The 20,253-nt window shown below is 38.7% G+C and overlaps 2 protein-coding genes across 2 annotated transcripts; one reads left to right on the top strand and one right to left on the bottom strand.

The window, feature by feature from the left end:
* Window positions 1–1,413: 1,413 nt before the first annotated feature.
* Window positions 1,414–5,408, bottom strand: LOC149014713 (cholesterol 22-monohydroxylase CYP90B52-like). The gene is made up of 8 exons (XM_089155606.1): window positions 5,064–5,408; window positions 4,346–4,670; window positions 4,111–4,263; window positions 3,762–4,013; window positions 3,589–3,681; window positions 3,425–3,503; window positions 3,210–3,319; window positions 1,414–2,104 (listed from the first exon to the last, which is right to left on the bottom strand). The coding sequence occupies exons 1-8, from the start codon at window positions 5,273–5,275 to the stop codon at window positions 1,802–1,804; spliced, it is 1,527 nt and encodes a 508-aa protein (XP_089011732.1). The 5' UTR covers window positions 5,276–5,408; the 3' UTR covers window positions 1,414–1,801.
* An 11,633-nt stretch (window positions 5,409–17,041) lies between these two features.
* LOC149014714 (pathogenesis-related protein 1-like) lies at window positions 17,042–17,533 on the top strand. Its single transcript, XM_089156367.1, has one exon. It carries the CDS (start codon window positions 17,042–17,044, stop codon window positions 17,531–17,533), a length of 492 nt encoding a protein of 163 aa, XP_089012493.1.
* The last annotated feature ends 2,720 nt before the right edge of the window (window positions 17,534–20,253 follow it).

Below are 20,253 nucleotides of genomic sequence, written 5' to 3' on the forward strand. Positions count from 1 at the left end.
TAAATAACAGAATGTTAAGGCCTGGCCAGAAAAAAATATCATGGAGAATTAAAAAATGTCCCTACTTCTGAAGGATACAAATACTAGGAAAGATATTTGTGAATCAAAGAGGAACTAAACTATTTCAATTCTTTGGTTACAAGCCTAATAGGAACAAAAACTTTCCCATTCTCCCATAGAGTAACTTAGTTGACCATTAGAAATATATTACTTACATTATATATAACAACAGAACGGAAAATAATAAGAAATTCAAATGAAACATTGTAGATTTACAAATATCAGATTCCTCCTTGTTGCTCCAAACTCTGTCTATTCTTGAATTGGTTCAAAGATGATCCAAACTAGTTATATGCAAATAAGAAAAATGGTGAAAGTTGGCCGTTTCTGTGGACGGGAAGCCACCTCAGACATTCAAGTCAGATTCTGGATAAGACATATCCTCATTGAGAGAAGTTAATGCCCGAAGAGTTTTTTTTTGTTGGGTTGTTGGAGAGTTAATGCAAGATTAATCTTTGCTTATCTTCGTTTCCTCTGATTTTAGCCCTTATGGACAAACTGAAAAAGACAAACCTTGACCATTGGATTTATTTATTCGGAATGAAGGGCTTGGATAGATTGTGACACCAAGCTTGTTGGGGAAGCCATGGACTTGATACACTTTCTCTCAAATTTGTTAGTGATCTAGACATATGTGATTCTTTGATTTGACGTGTTCCTTCTCAAATTCCTGACAGATCATAAGGAAGTAGTCCCCAAGAAGATTAGGATGGATTAACACCCCTATGATGAGCATTAAACACTTAAGGTGTAGGAGCAAAGCATTAAAAGAATTTAATGCTTTGACGTGTTTGTAACCAGATACAAGTTGTCTCCCCATCATCTCGCCACCTTCGCCGGAAAGTAACATTTCTAGCGATATCTATTGAACATTTATGCTGTTTTGTCAACATTTCCACGTGGCAGTATCACAATTGTGATCTCAAGGAAGAGTCACTTTCAAGAAGCGTATGCCAATAGGTTTCTTCCAGATTCCTTGAACCGGGTCAAGACTAGATGCACTAAGCCAAATGGTTCATTTCGGTTCGTTGGTCTGAGCTAGAATTTGGTATAACATTCCCAAACTCTAAAAATGCATGTCTCAGATGAATTCATCAGTAATACCACATGGTCCTTCTATAAAGAACTTATGTGCGTTTCAAAATCTGGTTTGAAGATTAACCTGTGAGTAGAAGAGCCATACATACAAATGCATGGCGACGTATGGTCAAACAAGGAGCTTCTTCTCAAACCAACAATAATTATCACAGTTTGTATTTTTCCCCGGGGATATTGACAAAGTGGAAACCAATCAAGAAATATATATGTCATCTGCTCGGATAAATATTAAAAAAGAAACTTGCTTTTAAACCTACAAATTTATTACTTTGGAACCAGAAAATGTTTTATTGCACATAATAGATAAAAATTTGGACCAAAACCCAGACAATGGCATAAGAAAAGGACAACGAAATTAAGGATTACAAGCAGGCAAGTGGTCCAATAAATTTTTTTCCTAGTTGGTACTCAAATCATCTTCTCTTGTTTGTCTTTTCTATGTTCATGTGACTGAATATGAATGGCAGTATTCAGATCTTCCACAGATACTGGAAAATATGTAAGTGGAGAACTGAAACAATGGATTACAAATAGACTTGGTGCTCTTCTCTTGTGCTTTAATACTCTATAATGAAGAGAGAGAGATATCTGGATGATGGGATATCCAACATGAGAGGATTGAAGAATGAGAACTAGCTTTTGTTCATGAATTCAATGTTTGTTCCTGTATGTTGTTTGGATTGTGGTAGTGATGATGGTTGAGGTGGTGGATCTTGATTGGAAGGCCTTTGGGAAAGTCAACAAATGGGAAGGAAAGAGCGTGATCAGGTTCGGCTAATTCCCAATGAAAATTGAGGACCAAATGGTGAATGAATACAGCCATCTCTAGCTTAGCCAATTCAGAACCGGTGCACAACCGTGTTCCACCACCAAACGCCATGAAATTGTTGTTCATTGTCACATTGGAATTTCTTGAGGGCACAACACTTCCTCTGTCACCTGTGACCTGCAATATATATCCCACAATACCAAAAAGAATCAGGTGAAACACACAACTGGTGATGGGACGATCACAGTTCATGTTTCCAAAACCTAGCTAATTAGAAACTACTGGGAAAAAAAAGAAAAGCTACTAATACAGTATAGAATTCTGGCCAAATGTACCAGTGACCACCAAAAGCTATACATGCCCTGGTATATGTGGATTTCAAGGTATTCAAGGAGAAAACAAAGAAAATTTTAACACAAACATGGTTCGAAATCGATAATCAAGCACAGTAGATAATGCTCTCAATATAAATTAAAGTTAAAATTTGAAAACAAGAAGAATAAGTGAATAACCTCGTCTTCTCCATGTAGTAAGTAATTTTATATGCAATTTAAATATATACTGGGGTTTCATCTCTGACTATATTTGAACTCTTGATCTTATACTAAGAAACATTAGTCTTTTGGGAATTCAGTCAACCTTTTAAATTTGATATTTTTTACTTACTGGACATTCAGTAACTGGACATTCAGTAACTCCTTGTGTCACCAGTACAACTTCACATAATTTTTAAGATTCTATTTGTTGGTATAGAATTATGTTGAAAAGCTTATCACTATTTGTTTCAATTGTGAAAAGAAAAAAAATCATTTGTTTAAGAGTTATTTTTTCCTCCATGATTTCGACGCACTCATAGCACTCAAGCACGTGCATGCCATATCTTCCACATGAACTCTAATCATTTCCTCTCTAAAAAAATTTAAGGTTTTTTGAAGAAAATATAAAATAATTAAAAAGGTCACAAAAAAGGAATAAGTAATAAAAATACTAATATATTGTAGGACAAAAGCATCATTCCTGGTGGCACTTAGTTTTGTATAGTATATCTTTTGGGGGCATATTTTTTATAGTAGATATGACATCAGAGTCAATCAATGGAGGGGCCTAAACCCCTTGGAATGGTAGGATAGATCTCATCCATTTCAATTAACAAACGGTTAAATAATTGAATGGTCATGATGGAAAGGTGGATTTGTTGTCTGGTCCCACTTATTTCTGATATGGAATATAATTTTTCAAAAACCAGTCCAAAAGATTATACTCGAGTTGGTCAGAACTGTACCTGCAACCATCTCCATGGATTGAACTGTTGTGGCTGCTCATAGACCGATGGATCTAGATGAACAGCATCAAACACTGGAAGAACTTTCCACCCTCTTGGAATGTCAAACCCTGTTATAAGAAATGAAAAGCACTGGAAATTTTATTCAAAGTGGAATAGATACCAAAAGGTAATTCAAGTTACTGGTTAAATATTTGAACTTCTTTATGCCATACCCTTGTATCTAACGTCTTTAAGAGCTTTCCTGTGAACGAATCTCACCACGTTTCCTAGTCGAAGTGTTTCACTAATAACCTGTTTTTGAAATGCAAAAGTGAGACCTGTCAAGTCTCAATCAAGTAAGAAAGAGAAAGAGAGCATCAGCGGTTGATGGTCTTACACATTGTGTGAATTCCATTCGTCTGTAATCGTCCCAATTCAATCCAAATTCTCCAGCTTGTTGCTTAGCTCTACTGATTTTACTATGTTCTTCCTGAAAAGTACTAGTGAAAATTAGCCAAAGAGAGAGAGACATTATGATAAGGAAACGGATGGTGTGATTTCATCCCATACCCTTAACTGTTCAACTGCTCTGGGGCAATCTTGTAAGAAATAGATGGCCAAAGCAATGGCAACCGACGAAGTTTCATGACCAGCAAAAAGCAAGCTTAGTATGAGATCAAGAATTTGCTCCGTGGAAAGGTTCGAATTCTTCAGAACCCAACCAAGTAGATCATCTTCCACACTCTCAGAGTCAGCACCATTCATCTGTCGGATCCTCTCCTCCATTTTACGCTCTATAACTCTGAGAATGGTTGTTCTCGACTAATTTTCACCGAGAAAGAAGGGAAAAGTCAGTTACTATAAATTTAGGATCATAAAACCAATGAAATTTAACATGTGAAATAATTACTATAAATACCTGTAAGGCTTTCCTATAAGCAGTTCCAGGAAAATTCAAGGGGGCAGAGACAACCCCTTTCATGAACGTAATATACTCTTGTTTCAGCAGCTCTGTTTCAGGCTTTCCTGGGTCCATGCTCATGATGTGTTTCGCCATTAAATTGAAAGTAAACTGCAAATTAACAATTTCCCTCGCAATTAAACTTGTAATACTTTTAAATTTTTTACTGAATGTGAATTAGAATAGAACCTGCCTTTTTTGCTTCATCCTGAGCCGAGAAAGGTGAATTCTCCTTCCATGATCGTAGAACCAGCAACGTATGCCTCTCCACTTCAGGTAATAGACGAGTTCGAAGCCTTGGATTGCTCATGAAATTGAGAGAAATCATTCTCATATCTCTATGCATGTCTCCCACCAAAACCAACATCGACCATTTTCCAAGTATTCCACCGATACTTCTTGGATAACTGCATTCGAAAAGCTTTCCCTCATTCTGTAATATGTAACGATTAAGCCCTGCATCTACCGATATAATCGTCCGCTCACCAAACAGATGCGATTTGTATATCTTTCCGAACCTGCAACTCTCGCACCAGCAATGTTAAATCAGTTACGATGTCCTACCGTAAAACCGTGAAACTTACTTTGAAGACTTCGATCAACGTACGATCAGTATCAAACTAAAGACTGAGAGCTAATGGAAATATTTCTCGATCTGAACCTCTTAAACAATGTTATTTAGACAGCTTTTAATCAACTAATTACGACGTGAACGATTTAAAACTTTTAGATCTTAGATCTGATTGAAAATCGTAGAAACCTGTTCTACAGTGAAATTACCGCCAGAATGTTGGACGCTCTTCCTCGTCGGCGATTTCCGATTAGCATTCCGGCGGAATCTTCACTGGCTAAAATGGAGAAAAGCCGGAACTCTACTTGCATTTAAAATAGAAACAGAGAAAAAGAATCACCTTGAAATGTGCTGCTCCATGAATTCACCAATAGAAGTTGCAGAGTGAGGTTTCAAGTAACCGATCGTTTCGCCAATAAAAGGCCAACCGGTGTTTCCTGGTGGAAGATTAAGTGTTCTTCTCTTGCTTTTGACGAGATTCCATGCGATAATAATAAGAGCAAGAGCTAGAATTGCTGTTGGAAGCAAGAGAACTAGCTCTGTTTCAGACATGGAAAACGATGAAACAGCACAAACTAATTTGTTTGAAGGAATGTCAGATCTCTTGCTTTTGGAAAGGAGTTTTCGATTTTTAAGTTCTTGAAGGCGTCACTTGAGAGTGTGTGGAGACAGGTGGTCGTGAAGAACCAAGACGTTCTGCAAGATATTATAGTGAGAGCTCACTTCCCTTTAAAGCTTCTTTGCCTTCTCTATTTCTCTTTTGGGTATTTAGGATTTTACGTAAATAACCCCCCTTGTGGACTGTGTTTTAGACCTATTGTCGTCATTACACGAGTTTATATTGCGCTTTTGGTCTTTAGAGATACAACTAATGACACTAAACATAATTACGTTGGGACCACTCGGTACTGGCTTTAATGCTAGCTATGCTATGCGCCTGTGTATCAGGATCGACGGATCGAGATACGTAGACAGGGTTTGTGGTCTTGCATCATGGATCCTACGGCTAGCATTGTTTTTAAGAAATGTAGCACGTGCCGTGATCGTGAGAGCTACAGTTTTTTTTTTTTTTTGTGGATAAGAAAAAGATCTTTATTTATTCAAATGAAAAAACCTCGGAGAATTTTACAGAGCAGGATTCAAGATAAGAAGGGGGGATGTTGATACACAAACTAATCTTGGAATAATGTTGTGGATTTGGTGAGCCCATTCACGGCAAAGTTCGCATCTTAGGGCACATGAGAGAAGGTGCATTTAGTGAGGACTTCAGCTAACTTAAAAATATCATTGATTAAGTAGGAGATTTTCTAGCTACATCAGAAAGCTAGATTGAGAATAGAGAGCACTAGTGCTTGGTTGTTACTCTCCATATGGACATGGAAGAGCTGAGAAGCAAGTGCAAGAGAGATGCCCCTGAATGGCTTGTCCTTCTGAAATGAGAGGATCTTGACATTCCGTTCATTGTCCAAAAGCAAAGACCACTTGATGGTTATGGTCTCATACTAACCCTCCAATCCCTAATCTATGTGAACCAAAGAAAGAGGATCCATCCACATTGAGTTTGATCTGTCCTGGCATTGGGGGTTCTCATCGTATGAGCATTGGTGGTTCTCTGAATGGTTTTTGAGAGGAGGGACGGGAGAATTCAATGATAGCTTGTTGGAGTCGCTATAGGGCGTCCTGTGGCCGACGTAATTGAGGCGAGTAAGTGACAAGATTATAGTAGCCCAAGAGAATCCAAAGTGCTATGAGGATAAAATCATCCTTATCACGCCTAATAGGTTGTGTGGGGGATGATAGGGTAGCCTGGGAGACAAGGGCATGAGGTTGAAGACTGAAAGGTTGAGATGGGTTCCCCGAATACTGGTGAGAGCTACAGTTGATTATTAGGAAAGTTCACGTGAATGTTTGAAAAAGGAGAAAATTTGAGGGAGATCCGAAATGAATAGTAAAAAGCACAAACACTTCAAAAACCTGACAGAAACATCTCTCTTAAATTTGCACACTAATGGGCGTTTGGGTTTTGGGGGCCGGGGGGTTCCGCCCGGTGGGGGGGGGGGGGCCCCCCCCCCCCCCCCCCCCCCACCCCCACCCCACCCCCCCCCCCCCCCCCCCCCCCCCCCCTTTAATGTTTTAGTAAATTATGTTAAAGGTTCAATAATCTCATAATTCTTAAATTGCCCTTAATGTCTTGGTGCAACAAAGTCTCTAACATACATTAGCAGATCATGTTACGTGCATTTACTTATTACAGAGATGGTGTGATTTGATTTTTTTAATAATTTACCGCTTTGAGTTTTACGAGAAAGACATATGATTCAGGATGGAAAGAAAAAAATTATTAAAATAAACTGGAAACCCCACATCCACTCCCATGTATTGGTTTGTATATATAGGATCAGGGTTTTAGGAGGTAAGTCCTAATTCAACATTGGGGGTGGGGGTGGGGGAGGGAGGGGCAGGTGGACAATGATCTTTCTACCCATTATCTTTAGCATGACCCCCAAACTGGGGGAGCTCGCCCTTGCATAGGATCAACAATATCGTATTGTTTCATTTCAAAAACCATGCGGTGCCATAAAAGGATCCATATCCAATAAGCCCATACCTTAACACCATTAATGAAAAGAAAGTTGCGTCCTCACGAATTCTAGACCATTACATTGGAACTCCATCGATTGATCCTATCTAAAATCAATTGGGGTTCATGTCTCTAAGAATCTATCACATTGGCTGCATAAGATGGATCAGGTGATTTGTGAAGATAATAAATATTATTTTAAATTTCAAGAAGTTGGCTCAATTGACAAAAACATAAAATTGTGGTTTTGGAAGGTTGATGACAACAAGGGGTCTCAATCTAATTCAAATCAGATACATTTGACCAAACATTAACCTTCAAACCGTCCCCTTGTACCCACTAGACCGACCCGTGTTGGTTCAAATATATGAACCCAAAACCCTAATTCTGTTGAATCCAAAATCCTTCCCTATGCAAAAATCATGAGTGTAATAATCCAATTTCTTGTAATCGAAGATAAGAGCTGCAAAAATTTATCGAAAAGCTACGAGAGAAAGAGAAAACCTAAAAAAGGATTGTTGGACCAAAAGAATCTAGAAACAGATAATGTACCGGTACCTTCAATGTACCGCGACCTTTCCCCCAACAAGGTCAGCCTTTGCCTGGTAAGATTCTTTATCAGCGTGGACCCAACAAAGCTAAATTGGTCGGCCACACGAACTGCACGCACGTGTGCCACATTACATATGCATGAAATGCACTACACGGGGGTCATTCTTGTAATTTACTATTTCAGAACTCTGTTCACCTGTTGGGGCCGTTCAGGTTATCCAGACGATTCTATGCCACCTGGCTATATCTTATTGGCTTCTCGACTACGTCTTGATCCTGATCCATACACACTGTTCTGGTGAGACTGAGACGCAGGCAGGCGCAGATGCAGACAACCATTTGATTGGTTATTCGGTGGGACCCAGATAGAGATAACTTTATAGCTAATACCACCCGTGCGGGCTGTGGGGGGTGAAGCTTTTTGATGGTTGGGGATATCTTCTGTGTCGTACCAATCATTGTGTTGCCACATACGTCTCTTCTCACGACTACAGTGACCTGCACCATATTACCATCAAGACTGGGTCATATGGGGAATCAAAAAGCAAACCCACACCCCCGGCGTACATTAGCATAGGGGGTCGTTGTCAGTTGTTCATTAGAGTTATCCTTCCTTGTGTTGTTTTGGCTCAACTTCAGTGATGCGTATTAAATGCATAACACTGTACAACAACAGTCGAAATCGATCGAGATTTTGATCTCGAATGTCTGTTTCACTTTCAATCACATGTGAGACGAACGATTTAGATTTCGATCTTGACCATTGGCAGCAAATGTTGTATATTTAATGTTGTCATTCATTGTCTTGTTTCGGCTCAACTTCATTACTGCGGATTTAATGCGCGGTACTGTACAACAATGGTCGAGATCGACCGAGATTTCGATCTTGACTGTCTGTCTCGCTTTCAACCACCTATGAGACGGATGGTCGAGATTTCAATCTCAACCGTTGGTAGCATGTACTGCCCATTAATGTGCATCATTCAAGTCTCAACTACTCTTGATTTTGGTATGTGTGTGTGATTCAACATGAATTCAGGAGTTAAGGTCCGGTTCAACTTCAGTCTTGCGTATGGTTACGATCGAACCGAGTGATCGATTTCAAAATCTCAACCACTCATTTTACAAATTTTTTTTATTACAAGTAGTGATGGTTGAAGAAAAAAAAAAGTGTGGTCGAGATTTCTTTCCATCTTCACCACCCACAATACACAACACTGAAGCTCTATCCGTCAAGGTCAAGGGTGAGACTCACAGTAGTACCTTCTAGCCCTCCTTATATTTGTGGTCGGTAAGTATTCCGGGAGCACAAACGTCAGGGTTGCTAATCTGAACCCTTTTGCTAGCCTCCACGTTCAGATACTATAGTGGTAATTATGATGAAGCTCAGCTTCCATGGTGGTTAAGAAGAAGAAGCCAATAATGTAGTGATTGCTTGATTATCAAATTCCCAAAAGGTAATTTTGATTTGGACTCACTGAGGTTTGGTCTATGTTATTTTTAGTTCAAAAAAACTAAGACTTTGCATTTGCCTTCCCTGTACAATGGAAAAAGTCAATTTAAGGACAAATTATCAATTCTATGACCAATTTGTCCTTATTATTATTATTTTTATATACACACCTCGACTGCCATGAAACTCGTGACTCCCATCTTAGTTAAAAAAGTACAAAAAAGTCATAAAATTCAAATAAATTTCAAAATATGATAAAAAAAAAACCCTTATATGTTAAAATGACTCAAATATCTCTTAGCTTAAACCCTATTTACAAAGTAGAATCTTAGCTGAGATGGATGAAGAGATTTCCCCTTCACCTATCTTCTTCATCTCCCATTTGCTCAACTCAACCAATGAGCAAACACCCATCTCCACTTAAAATTAATCTTTACAAATAGGGTTTAAGCTAAGGAGTAATTGAGTTATTTTAACATATAAGGATATTTTGATCATATTTTTAAATTTATTTGAATTCTAATTCTTAAATTGACTTTTTCTATAGCACAGGGGAAACACATGCAATGTCTCAGAATTTTTGGACTAAAAATGACATAAACAAACCTCGGGGGTCCAGATGAAAATTACCCACTCCAAAATGACTCCTCTTGAAGTTCAAGTCTTTTCTGGACTTGAATGACTTAACTAATGGCAAGTGCCCTCAACAGACAACAGTTAAACTCCTGAAAGGCTGCTCCTTGCCCAAAGCAGAAGAGAAAGTTGCCATGAGAATCGCAGCTTCTACTCCCAAATCCTTGCACTTCTATTATATGAGCCCAATTCAACACCCATAAACTGGATTTCATTAAACATGTAACAAAATTGAATATACCCCCCTTCAATGACCTCGATTGTCTCCTTTTTTAGGCACTTATGATTGATACTAAGAAACTACATATTCTCATGCAAGAACAGATGAGTAACAATAATGAATTACCTCAACCATTTGATCAGAAAGAGAAAGTCTCCTAACATTAACGTAGGGGAAGGAAACAATTTCTACTGCGTATAGCTCTTGGTAGCAACTCTCTATGTGTGTCTCTCCTTCAACAAGTGAAATGTAAGAGACAAACCTTTAACGCGACAAACCTTTAACGAGTTTCTTCCTTTAAGTCATAGTAAAGGGTTCAAAAATTGAATTAAAAGTTAAGAAGAGATCGCACCATATAAGTTTTCTACCAACCAGAGAGAGGAAACAGGACAAAAAGTCAAATTTGGCACTAACTAGGCCCTCCTAGCCAAAGTGTCTGCGAGAACATTAGACGCTCAAACTCATAAACATCAAAATGACATGCAAGGGCCCTCCTAGCCAAGATTTCTGCTAAAACATTAGACATTCTAGAGATAAAAACAAACCCACAAATTTTTGGAATACAGAACGTGACACTAATATAAAAAATGTTCCCTTCTTATCACGGTACATAACCTTCTTATCACGGCACATAACTTCTCATTAGTAATTTGAATGACAATGTCATTTTACATGTTCTCCCATCAATACTCTTATTTGAAATTTGATTATGGAATATGTAATCTTGGTTAAACATTATGATAAAGAAAATATAAACTTGACCGGAGCAGAATTACGTAGCAACACATTCTACTCGGCTTTCTTCTAAAGCTAAATACGATAGAAATACTGGATTTAGATGATCTGCATCTCAAAAAAGTAAGATTACAAATTAATGAACTCTTAATTTTATTATTATTATTTATATTGGTTTTTGGTAGAGAGTATATTAAAGTTAATAAAGCTCATTTAAGGAAAGATAGATTTTGAATAAGCAACTTGTTATAAGAAATTAATATGACACGAGGACCTTTAAAGCGGATTCATTTCCTTTGATTTTAATTTATTCCTTTTTGGGTAAAAAAGTTGGTCTAATCCTTAGAAAATTTTATTATAGTACACCCTATAGGATATGATATAATCTGCGTAGATCCATACGCTTTTAATTTTCTGGTTTGGGACAAGGGGTGACATCGTGCTTTTAATTTTCTTACATTCCCTTTGTGGTGTAGTACGTACGCCTATGTAAGGGATGATGTCATTCAAAAGTACAAGAGAGAACATGAAATAATGAGTCCAGAGCTGCGACCCTGTCGGGGAGCACAAACGGCTTTTCCACCCCAAAATACAGGGGGCCAAGGGGTGGGTGATGGGAGTTTTTATTTTTTAAAATATTTTTCCGCTGTGGGGCCCACCAATTTTGTGGTGGTAAGAGTGCTCCCCGACGGGGGTGATGATCCGAATTCTGAAATAATGGGGTTGTGCTTAGGGCTGCCAAAGTGCGGGAATGAAATCTCGATCATTCGTATAAGAACTCTTTGGTCTTACTGGTTTTACATAAGAGACTACCATCATTGTTTCAGAAACACATTACTTATGGTAAATAGTTATAACCAAGAGTACAAGTTTGTCTTAATGGCCCTGAATTACCTTGAGCCCGTATAAGGTCTCGACTTAAGATTTTGACCATAAATTAGAGCTAGAATACCATAACTCTTAGTCATGATGGAGCTTTTTGGCTTTACTTGGTCCAACCAACCTTGATTAATCAAAGATACAGTATGTGTTACTGAAATATCATTTTTATTCATGTAAAATTTTTCTACACTAGTTCAAAATTTAGGGTTAGGTTAAGTTAGGCGGAATGAGGATTTCAAAATCCTGAACCAAGAACCACATTGGAGCCCTGGATAGAATGGCATTTGATTATGATGAGTTGATATCCAGTGCAATCAAACTGTCTAGTTTTTCTACTCTCAATCATGCATTAATGCTATCTAACTCTATCACCATATGGCTCAGGTAACCCTTCCTAAAGCTATAAGTATCTAGGTCTTCACCATGAGAAGGTAATATTCACGAGTTCATCTCTCTCTGGCATCACGGATTACATTGGACTTCTTTTTCCTTGAACTTTGCTTCTTGCTGACTTGCTTGTTAGAGGCGTTACTCGGCCAACACAATCGAGCACGTTCTTGCAGGTACATTTGTCGGATGATTGAACAAGATTTTAGAGATCTTTCGCTGCTAAATATTTAAGAGAGGTATACCTTAGTTGAGAAATGAACTTCTTCTACCCTCAAAGGTAAGGCATCCATTTCTATCAAAAAGATGACTTTCAAACAAAACAGGTTAGGCCAGAATTCAATGTAAAACATTTCAGTGATCGTTATTACTCACAGGAAAAGCTCCAACGTAGGAAAAGCTCCAACGTGGGAGTAACTGAACCATGGATGTTGCACTCCATTGCAACATATTATAATGTCTCTTTAGAGTCTCTGGCTACTTATAATAATGCTCAGTCAAAGCACACAAGAATCCAGAAAAATACTTGTTGAGCACTTGAGCGTGGAAGATTTAGATCTACGACCATCGCCATGCAACTGGATCGAGGTCAAGATTGGCTGCGTCGATAGATCATGATCATGATGATATCGAGAAGCTTCCAAGAAAAAGAAGGTGAGTGTCGGCTCAAATTTGAAGATGGATCCCTTTCAGCCGAGCACTATCTTCCAATATATGGCCCTAAAATGAAAGCACAGTACGAAAAGAAAATGAAGGTTTGGTTCTCTTCTTCTGCCCTTACCCTAATGAAAAGGATCTTCTGTGAGACAGAAGGTGATAGTGTTTTGTTTCTGTGCTTGGCCTTGTCAATTATGACCAGGTGACACTCACCTTTCATTTGAATGGAGGACTTCAAAGGCTGCAATGCCTCAGAGATTTCACGGATTATCAATAATATGATTGATGACAATTCCTGTCTAAGTCACAAGTGTCTATCGAAAATCATTTGGTTTAGTCCTTTTCTCAAACATATTGTGTGCATTTCACAGCTTCGGCTGTTCTGTAGTTTTCCTGGGTTTGGCCTTAAATCGTTTTCATCATTTAGTTTTGGATTCAACTGTTCATATAAAGACTAATCTGAAGACTCCCATGGAAAATGGGTGGCATCGGTAAAGACCATGAAGATAGAGACTGGAAACGAGGACTCTACATGATTGGACCTCATCGATTCCGTGAAGAATGGAAGAGCAGATAAATGATTAGAACAGATACTCTCATTTTAATCCTTTTCTTAGAGAAGAAAATATTAATCCTCTTCATTGTGGAACCCCATGTGTGCCACATAGGGTTATTAGAAGCCCACGTAGCCTTATACAAGTTTACCAATGCCTAACTTGGGTGAAATATGACCCATCAAGCAAATCATTTGAATGATGTGCATTAAAACTTACTGTTGCCAACAGTCGAGATCAAAATTTTGACCGTTAGCAACACAGCATTGCGCATTTAATGTGCAGCACGGAAGTTGAACCACCGCCAACAAGGGCAGGGGATGACAGTACTCTTAACCATTTTTACCATGTATTTAGGAGAGAGCCAACATTCAACATTTGGGGGATACTATAAAAAATTTCACCCAAAAAGCAGGGGGGATGAGGCCATGCCCTTTGGTCTACTGAGGGAGCTCTGCCCATGATAGCTAAGAGGTAGGTCTCCCTCCTAAATGTACAATGAAAGTTTGTGGGGATAGCGCAATCATCTACCATTATGGGTTGGACTCTGCTTTTACACCAGGCTCCAAATCTTCTATCTTGACCCATAGAGGATTGTGCTCCTCTCAACCCCTCAACCCCATGTTTAGGAGGGATGACCACTTCAATCCGCCTATGACGACTTTATTAGCGTTCAGAGGTGAGCCTCCCTCGAAAGCATGTGGTGAAGTGTAAGAGAAGCACAATCTTCTATTCATTGAGATAAAGAATCCCAACTCGTGAATGGTCCCAACAGTTATCTTAAGAGCTAGTAATCAATGGTTACAACTTATTAAATTGTTAATTAGCTAGGTCCAAACTGTTATGATTAAGGTATCAGATTGATGCATAGGTGGTGGGAAATGCAAGATTTTGTAGGATGAAGGGTAGCATATCAGGTTGTATGGCCCAAAATCAACATTGAGCCTAACAACTAAAGCTCCCACATGATGGCACGGCTTAAAAGGTAGGTACAAAATTAGATTAACTTAATTTATTCTATACTTAGTGAGAGAATATTGATTAATCGAAATCTCTGAATGGTGGGGTAGATTATGCATTAGGTCAAAGAGCTTACAAAGATCTAAACCAAAGGTGAGATGATTGACTTTAAATAGAATTTGGGGGGTAAGATGCATTGGCAAGTTGATGGAACATTATATTTATAGGGAAAGTCTTTTTGGGATGGAAAGTTTGTACATGGTATCAAAGTAGGTATTTTTTTTTATATCCACTTGTTGCAACATAATTGCCATACATGTGTGGGAGTGTAAATTCACTTAGGTTATCAATCACTCTATTTTGCCCTATAAACCTAATTAGGTGATTCGTAAAGTTTCAATTCTCGGAGACTAGTTTTTGTGTAAAACTGTTTTTATATGAATTTGTGTTAGGAGATCATTCTCAATTGGGAAATGAGTGTTTGACAAACTTGTTCTAGAAATATTTCACTATTAGACCCCACGGGGCTGGTAGCCCACGTACATGAAGAGAAGAAGTTGGGGGGGGGGGGGGGGGGGTTCCTGTCTGTTGGTTAAAGAAGGCCACAAGTGGAAGCAACTGATGCTTTGGTCATTTAGGCAACTAGCACCTTGATGCCAATCTGTGCTTATTGTCATGTTGGTAATATGAAAAATCTTGTTGTTGAGCAAGAGTATAGGAGAGGAAAACAAGGTAGAAGTGTGGGTAGTCTCGAGAGACCTTCACCGTTGAAACCACTTTATAAGTTTTGTTCCCGCGAAAAAACATGCTTACATGTACAAAACCCATTCTTTAGACCAATTTTCTCATTGATTTATTCTTAAAAAACAACCGAACAAACAAGTTAACAAACACATATCACGCACCCTCTTATTTTCCCAAACAAGAACACCAGAATTGTTCTCTAAGAATCCTCTAAAGTCTTCAATACGTTTACATGGATTCACATTCTCTACAATTCTCACCCCTTGCAATATCTCGTTATTCCTATTTAAGATTGTGACACGTGACAATTAATTATCCAAGAGTCAACATTAGAACACAATTAGGAACTAAATCTAATAAATCCCTAAAATTAAGCTCCAAGAAAAGAGAAGAGACAAAACTGGAAGAAGTTTTAGGGATTTAATTATATTCAATTCTTAGTTGGATTTTAACTGTGACAATTGGATAATTAACTACCACGTGTCACAATCCTAAATAAGATACAAAAAATTGTAACGGGTGAGAATTGTAAAGAATGTAAACCCTATTTATATTGTTTTCTTTCTTCTTTGTTAACATTTTGTGTTAAAAAAAATGTTGATGCATTTTTTCTTAGCCCATTATGGAGTCCATCTCAGTTAGCCAGATGGGTATCATTGTATTACATGTCCCCACCTCTCATTGGAAATGGTAGGACCCATGTCTTACTAAGGGGTTCAAATCCACAACGCACTGTACCCATGAGGGAAAAATGCAACCAAGCCTGGGCTCTGAAATTGCTGGACCAAACTGAACCTGGGCCCACAGAAACAGACCAAGCCCAGTGAATTGCATTCTGACTTTGAGCTCATCTTGTAACTCAGCCCATATGGAATTCTTCATTTTCTCTATCTACATTCCAAAACACTAGAAAGAAAGGGAAATGGAAAACAATTCCAAAATAACAAAGAAAGAAAAATGGAAAACAATTGTTCTTGCAGGTTCATCTTTACCCTGATCAAACTCATTGACAACCTTAGTTTGAAGCGGTGGTATAATGGTTTTGTGTGGGTTGGGTTGAACATGGGTCCCTAAGTCTGTGGTTTCTTGAATTCTAAATACACAAGCATGCACTTTAAGTTAGGACTTCTCTTTAGGCTACAACGGGACGACCACAAAACCGCCATGTATACTCCCCCCCCCCCCCCCCCCCCCCCCCCCCCCCCCCCCCCCCCCCCCCCCCCCCCCCCCCCCCCCCCCCCCCCCCCCCCCCCTCTCTCTCTCTCTCTCTCTCTCTCTCTCTCTCTCTCTCTCTCTGTTCTTGATTGCATGAAAGGGTGAGTTTTAGCAGTTGCCAACTTCACACCGTGAGAAGATTTAGGGATGTACCTCAAATTTCTTTGGAGAATCCAAAAATAAAGAACATGCATTGGGTGTCACAAGAAAGGCTATTTCTCCAAGGGTTTGTGGTGGTTTGAGATTCGGAGATTCAAAGAGGGGGAAAAATATTTACCATAAAAAATTACATGGAGATTATGGACAGATTTAGATAGCATTCCCTGTCATTTTCTGAAGAGATAATTGTCAACAAATCACCCAAATTGACGTTTAGTTTCAGCCACCCACAGAAAAACAAGGTTACATGAATGGCCAATAATAAAATTTTAGACTCCTTTTTTGTATTTTTAGTTAATATGAAGATCCAAAGCCATTTGAAGGAGGGATTCTTGGTAAATGACTATAATAAGATTCATCAAGAATATCTCAGATGTGGCTTGTTAAGTTTTTGATTCAGTCAGGCATAATACAAGATTGGAATCCAACTTTTCAGGTAGTTTTTGTTGGAAACTCCTAATTTTCATTTCATGCAATTTTTAGCTAGAGAACAACAGAAAATGTGAACTTTTTTTGTATATAAATAACCAACCCCATCTTCAATTCCCTCCATCTTCTGCTCAAGAAACATCTGAGGCACAAGAAAATGGGTTTGTGCAAGACTCAAATCAAGTTTCTCCCACTCTTGTGCCTCGCTTTGGTCTCTCATTCCCTTGCACAGAGCGACCCACAAGACTACATTAACGCCCACAACAAAGTAAGAGCAGAGGTGGGGGTTGGTCCTATGACATGGAACAAGACGGTAGAAGCCTATGCTTACAACTATGCAAAGAAGATGGCTAGAGATTGCAATCTTGTGCATTCAATGGGACCCTACGGAGAGAACTTAGCCATCGGTGGGGCCGGCACGGACGCCATCAATATGTGGGTCTCGGAGAAGCCATCATATGACCCTGATTCCAAAAAATGCAAAACTGACGAGTATGGGTGCCTTAACCACTACACCCAGGTGGTTTGGCGTAAGTCTGTTCGTCTTGGTTGTGCAAGAGTGAGGTGTGAGAACAAAGCTGATGAGATGTACTTTGTCATCTGCAGCTATGATCCTGTAGGCAACTATATAGGCGAGCGTCCTTACTAGCTCGAATCTCCCAATAATTTTTTAATTATGAAGATCTAAAATAAGATGTCTAATTGGTACCAAAAGCAGAGAAATCCAAGAAATTTGGTTTCGTTTTGCAAGTGCCGACTCCAATGTAAAGGGTTTGCTTACATGGAAATTAAACATTTGATGGACAAATCTTTGGTAACAAGAACTTGAAATCCAAAAAAGTTAGGTAATCGATTGAAATTACCTGGATCGTTCGTCTAATCAGTTCTAAGATTTTCCTTCTATTTTTCATTTAATTTGCTGATTAATTGCAACTCTTATAAACTGTTACTTCTTAGAGTCTGAGGTACGGTCACAAATTTACGAAAATTTACCGATGAAGGTATTCCACAATATAAGGCAGAGCCTCGTCCTTGTTCCCAAGGAGAATCAAACTCTAGCCTCTTACTAAGAGGTGGTGGTTCTTCATGACTATCGATGGATTACTCGGTCAATAATGATTGGCATGGTTTAGTAAAGAGGTCATGACTCCTAACAATGCTCACCCCTGAAGAGAAAGTTAACCCATTCTCGGAGGGGGAAAAAAAGGGATAAGAAAAGAAAATTATTTAATTTTTTTAATTTTTACAACCCTTTAAATTGGCACAAAACTCCCCATTATGCCATATATTAGGTTTGAGTCTCCTCGGTCAAAGGCCGTTCAAAGTCTTTAGGAGTATGCAAATTAAATTTAGAATAGGATAAAATTATGGTTATGTGGTAAAATGACTCAAATAGCCCCTATACCCAATCATTAATGAATCATACAGGTGGGTAAACGGAACATCTTCTTTCTTCACCTTGTCGTAAATTCCCCCACCTCCCAACTCTCTCTTTGAAAAGTAAAGATATCTCATCGTTGGATATGTTAGTATAATTCGTTAGTGAATATCTTTAAATCTTTGTTATCATTTTCAAAATCTAAGAAGTATTATTCGCATTATTTGAATCTACGTAAATGCCCATATGAAAAACGGGGGAAAAGAAGAAAAAAATTGAAGTGTGAGGGAAAGGTTCTAAGAGCTGGTGGACTGTAATAGTAAACGTGGTCTTCTAACATTGTGTAATGGTCCCATACCACCAACCATTCTAATGAAGATGTTATCCTAGACTTGTATTTCAGCACGTTGGTCAAAGCCATAGCCTCGCAAACCCCTTTTTATCACAACATTTTAATGTCGCATGCATAAATTTGAAGGTTCTGAGCTTCTCACGGGTCACGGGTGGGAAATGAAAGCCAGGTTTAATGGCGTTACTTGGGGAAATGAAAATTTAAAATTTGTTGAAGCATTTTTTTTCTTCTTTGAATAGAAGTATAGCTGTAGTTGCTTTGTTTAAATTTCAATCACTAGTGGACAAGATTACCTGAATGGAAAACAATAATGATTTGGATTTTTTTTTTCTATGTTTTGTTTCTAATAATTGATATGAAGATCGAAAGCCACTTGAAGGAGAGATTTTTGACAAATGACCATCTTGACACTAGTCAAAAAATATTTTAGATGTGGTTTTAAAACCCTCTCCAGCTGTTGATTCAGTTACTAAAACCAGTTCTTGTTGATAACGCCTAGACTTCACATCCTGGCAAGTTTTGGCTGGACAACAACGAAAAACCTGAAGCTTTTTTATGTATATATACACAATCCCAACTTCAATTCCACCCATTTTCTGTTCATGAAAAACCTGAGAAACAAAGAAATGAGTTTATGCAAGTTTCAAATCAAATTTCTCTCCCTGTTATGCCTTGCGCTCTGGTCTCTCGTTCCCTTGCACAGAGCAACCCACAGGACTAAATTGATGCCCACATCAAAGCAAGAGCAGAGCTGGGAGTTGGCCCGTGAAATAAGACAACAAGGTAGCACATTGTGCTCACAAATATGCTAGCAGAGGATTGGAGATTGCAATCTTGTGCATTCAGAGGGACCATACGGAGAGAACTTGGCCATTGGTGGTGCTGTCACAGATGCTATCAACATGTGGGCGTCAGAGAAGCCATGCTATAACCATACTTCCAACTCCTGTATAGGGGTTGAGAATGATTGCCTTCACCGCACCCAGGTGATTTGGCATAACTCAGTTCGACTTGGTTGTGCAAGGTTGAAGTGTCAAAATAAGAAAGATGAGGAGTACTATGTCATCTGCAGCTGTGATCCTCCAGGAAACATTTAAGGGCAAGGGTCCCTACTAGCAGATCTAATAAGCAGAGTCTAGTTGGCACCAACAAGAACTAAGTAGTTTTACTTTCGATGACATGATTCCCTTAGTTGGGAATGATTTTATGAATCTATATGGCTGTTTGTTACTTCTTCAGTTCCATAAGCACTCCTGTGTTAAGGATGTTTATTTCATGGAATCCTGCCTGCTAGCTAAATTCAAGAATTTTAATTTTTGTTCGGATAATTTTTGTGTGATTGATGATGATATAAGACGAATGCATTTGGTACACTATGGAACTGTTGGGGATGGATGCACAACTGCAAAACAACATCGTATTTGACTTTGGTTAAATTCTTTTCTTTCTTCCATTGTTTTGGAGACATACGATGTGAGTTGTTGTGTGCTGGACTGGGTGTACTGGCGTTGCGGGTTGTGAGGGAAACTTCCATGTGATTGTGTCTTTTGACAACGGCCGTGGTGTTACTTTGTTTGGGGTTTTCACGTGAATTCTTGTGTTTCGTTATTATTCATCCTTGTGTGAGTGCATTAGTCAC

The sequence above is a fragment of the Hakea prostrata genome, chromosome 5 (genome assembly GCF_041222555.1).
Source record: "Hakea prostrata isolate BN-2017 chromosome 5, UWA_Hpros_2, whole genome shotgun sequence".
Classification (NCBI taxonomy): Eukaryota; Viridiplantae; Streptophyta; class Magnoliopsida; order Proteales; family Proteaceae; genus Hakea; species Hakea prostrata.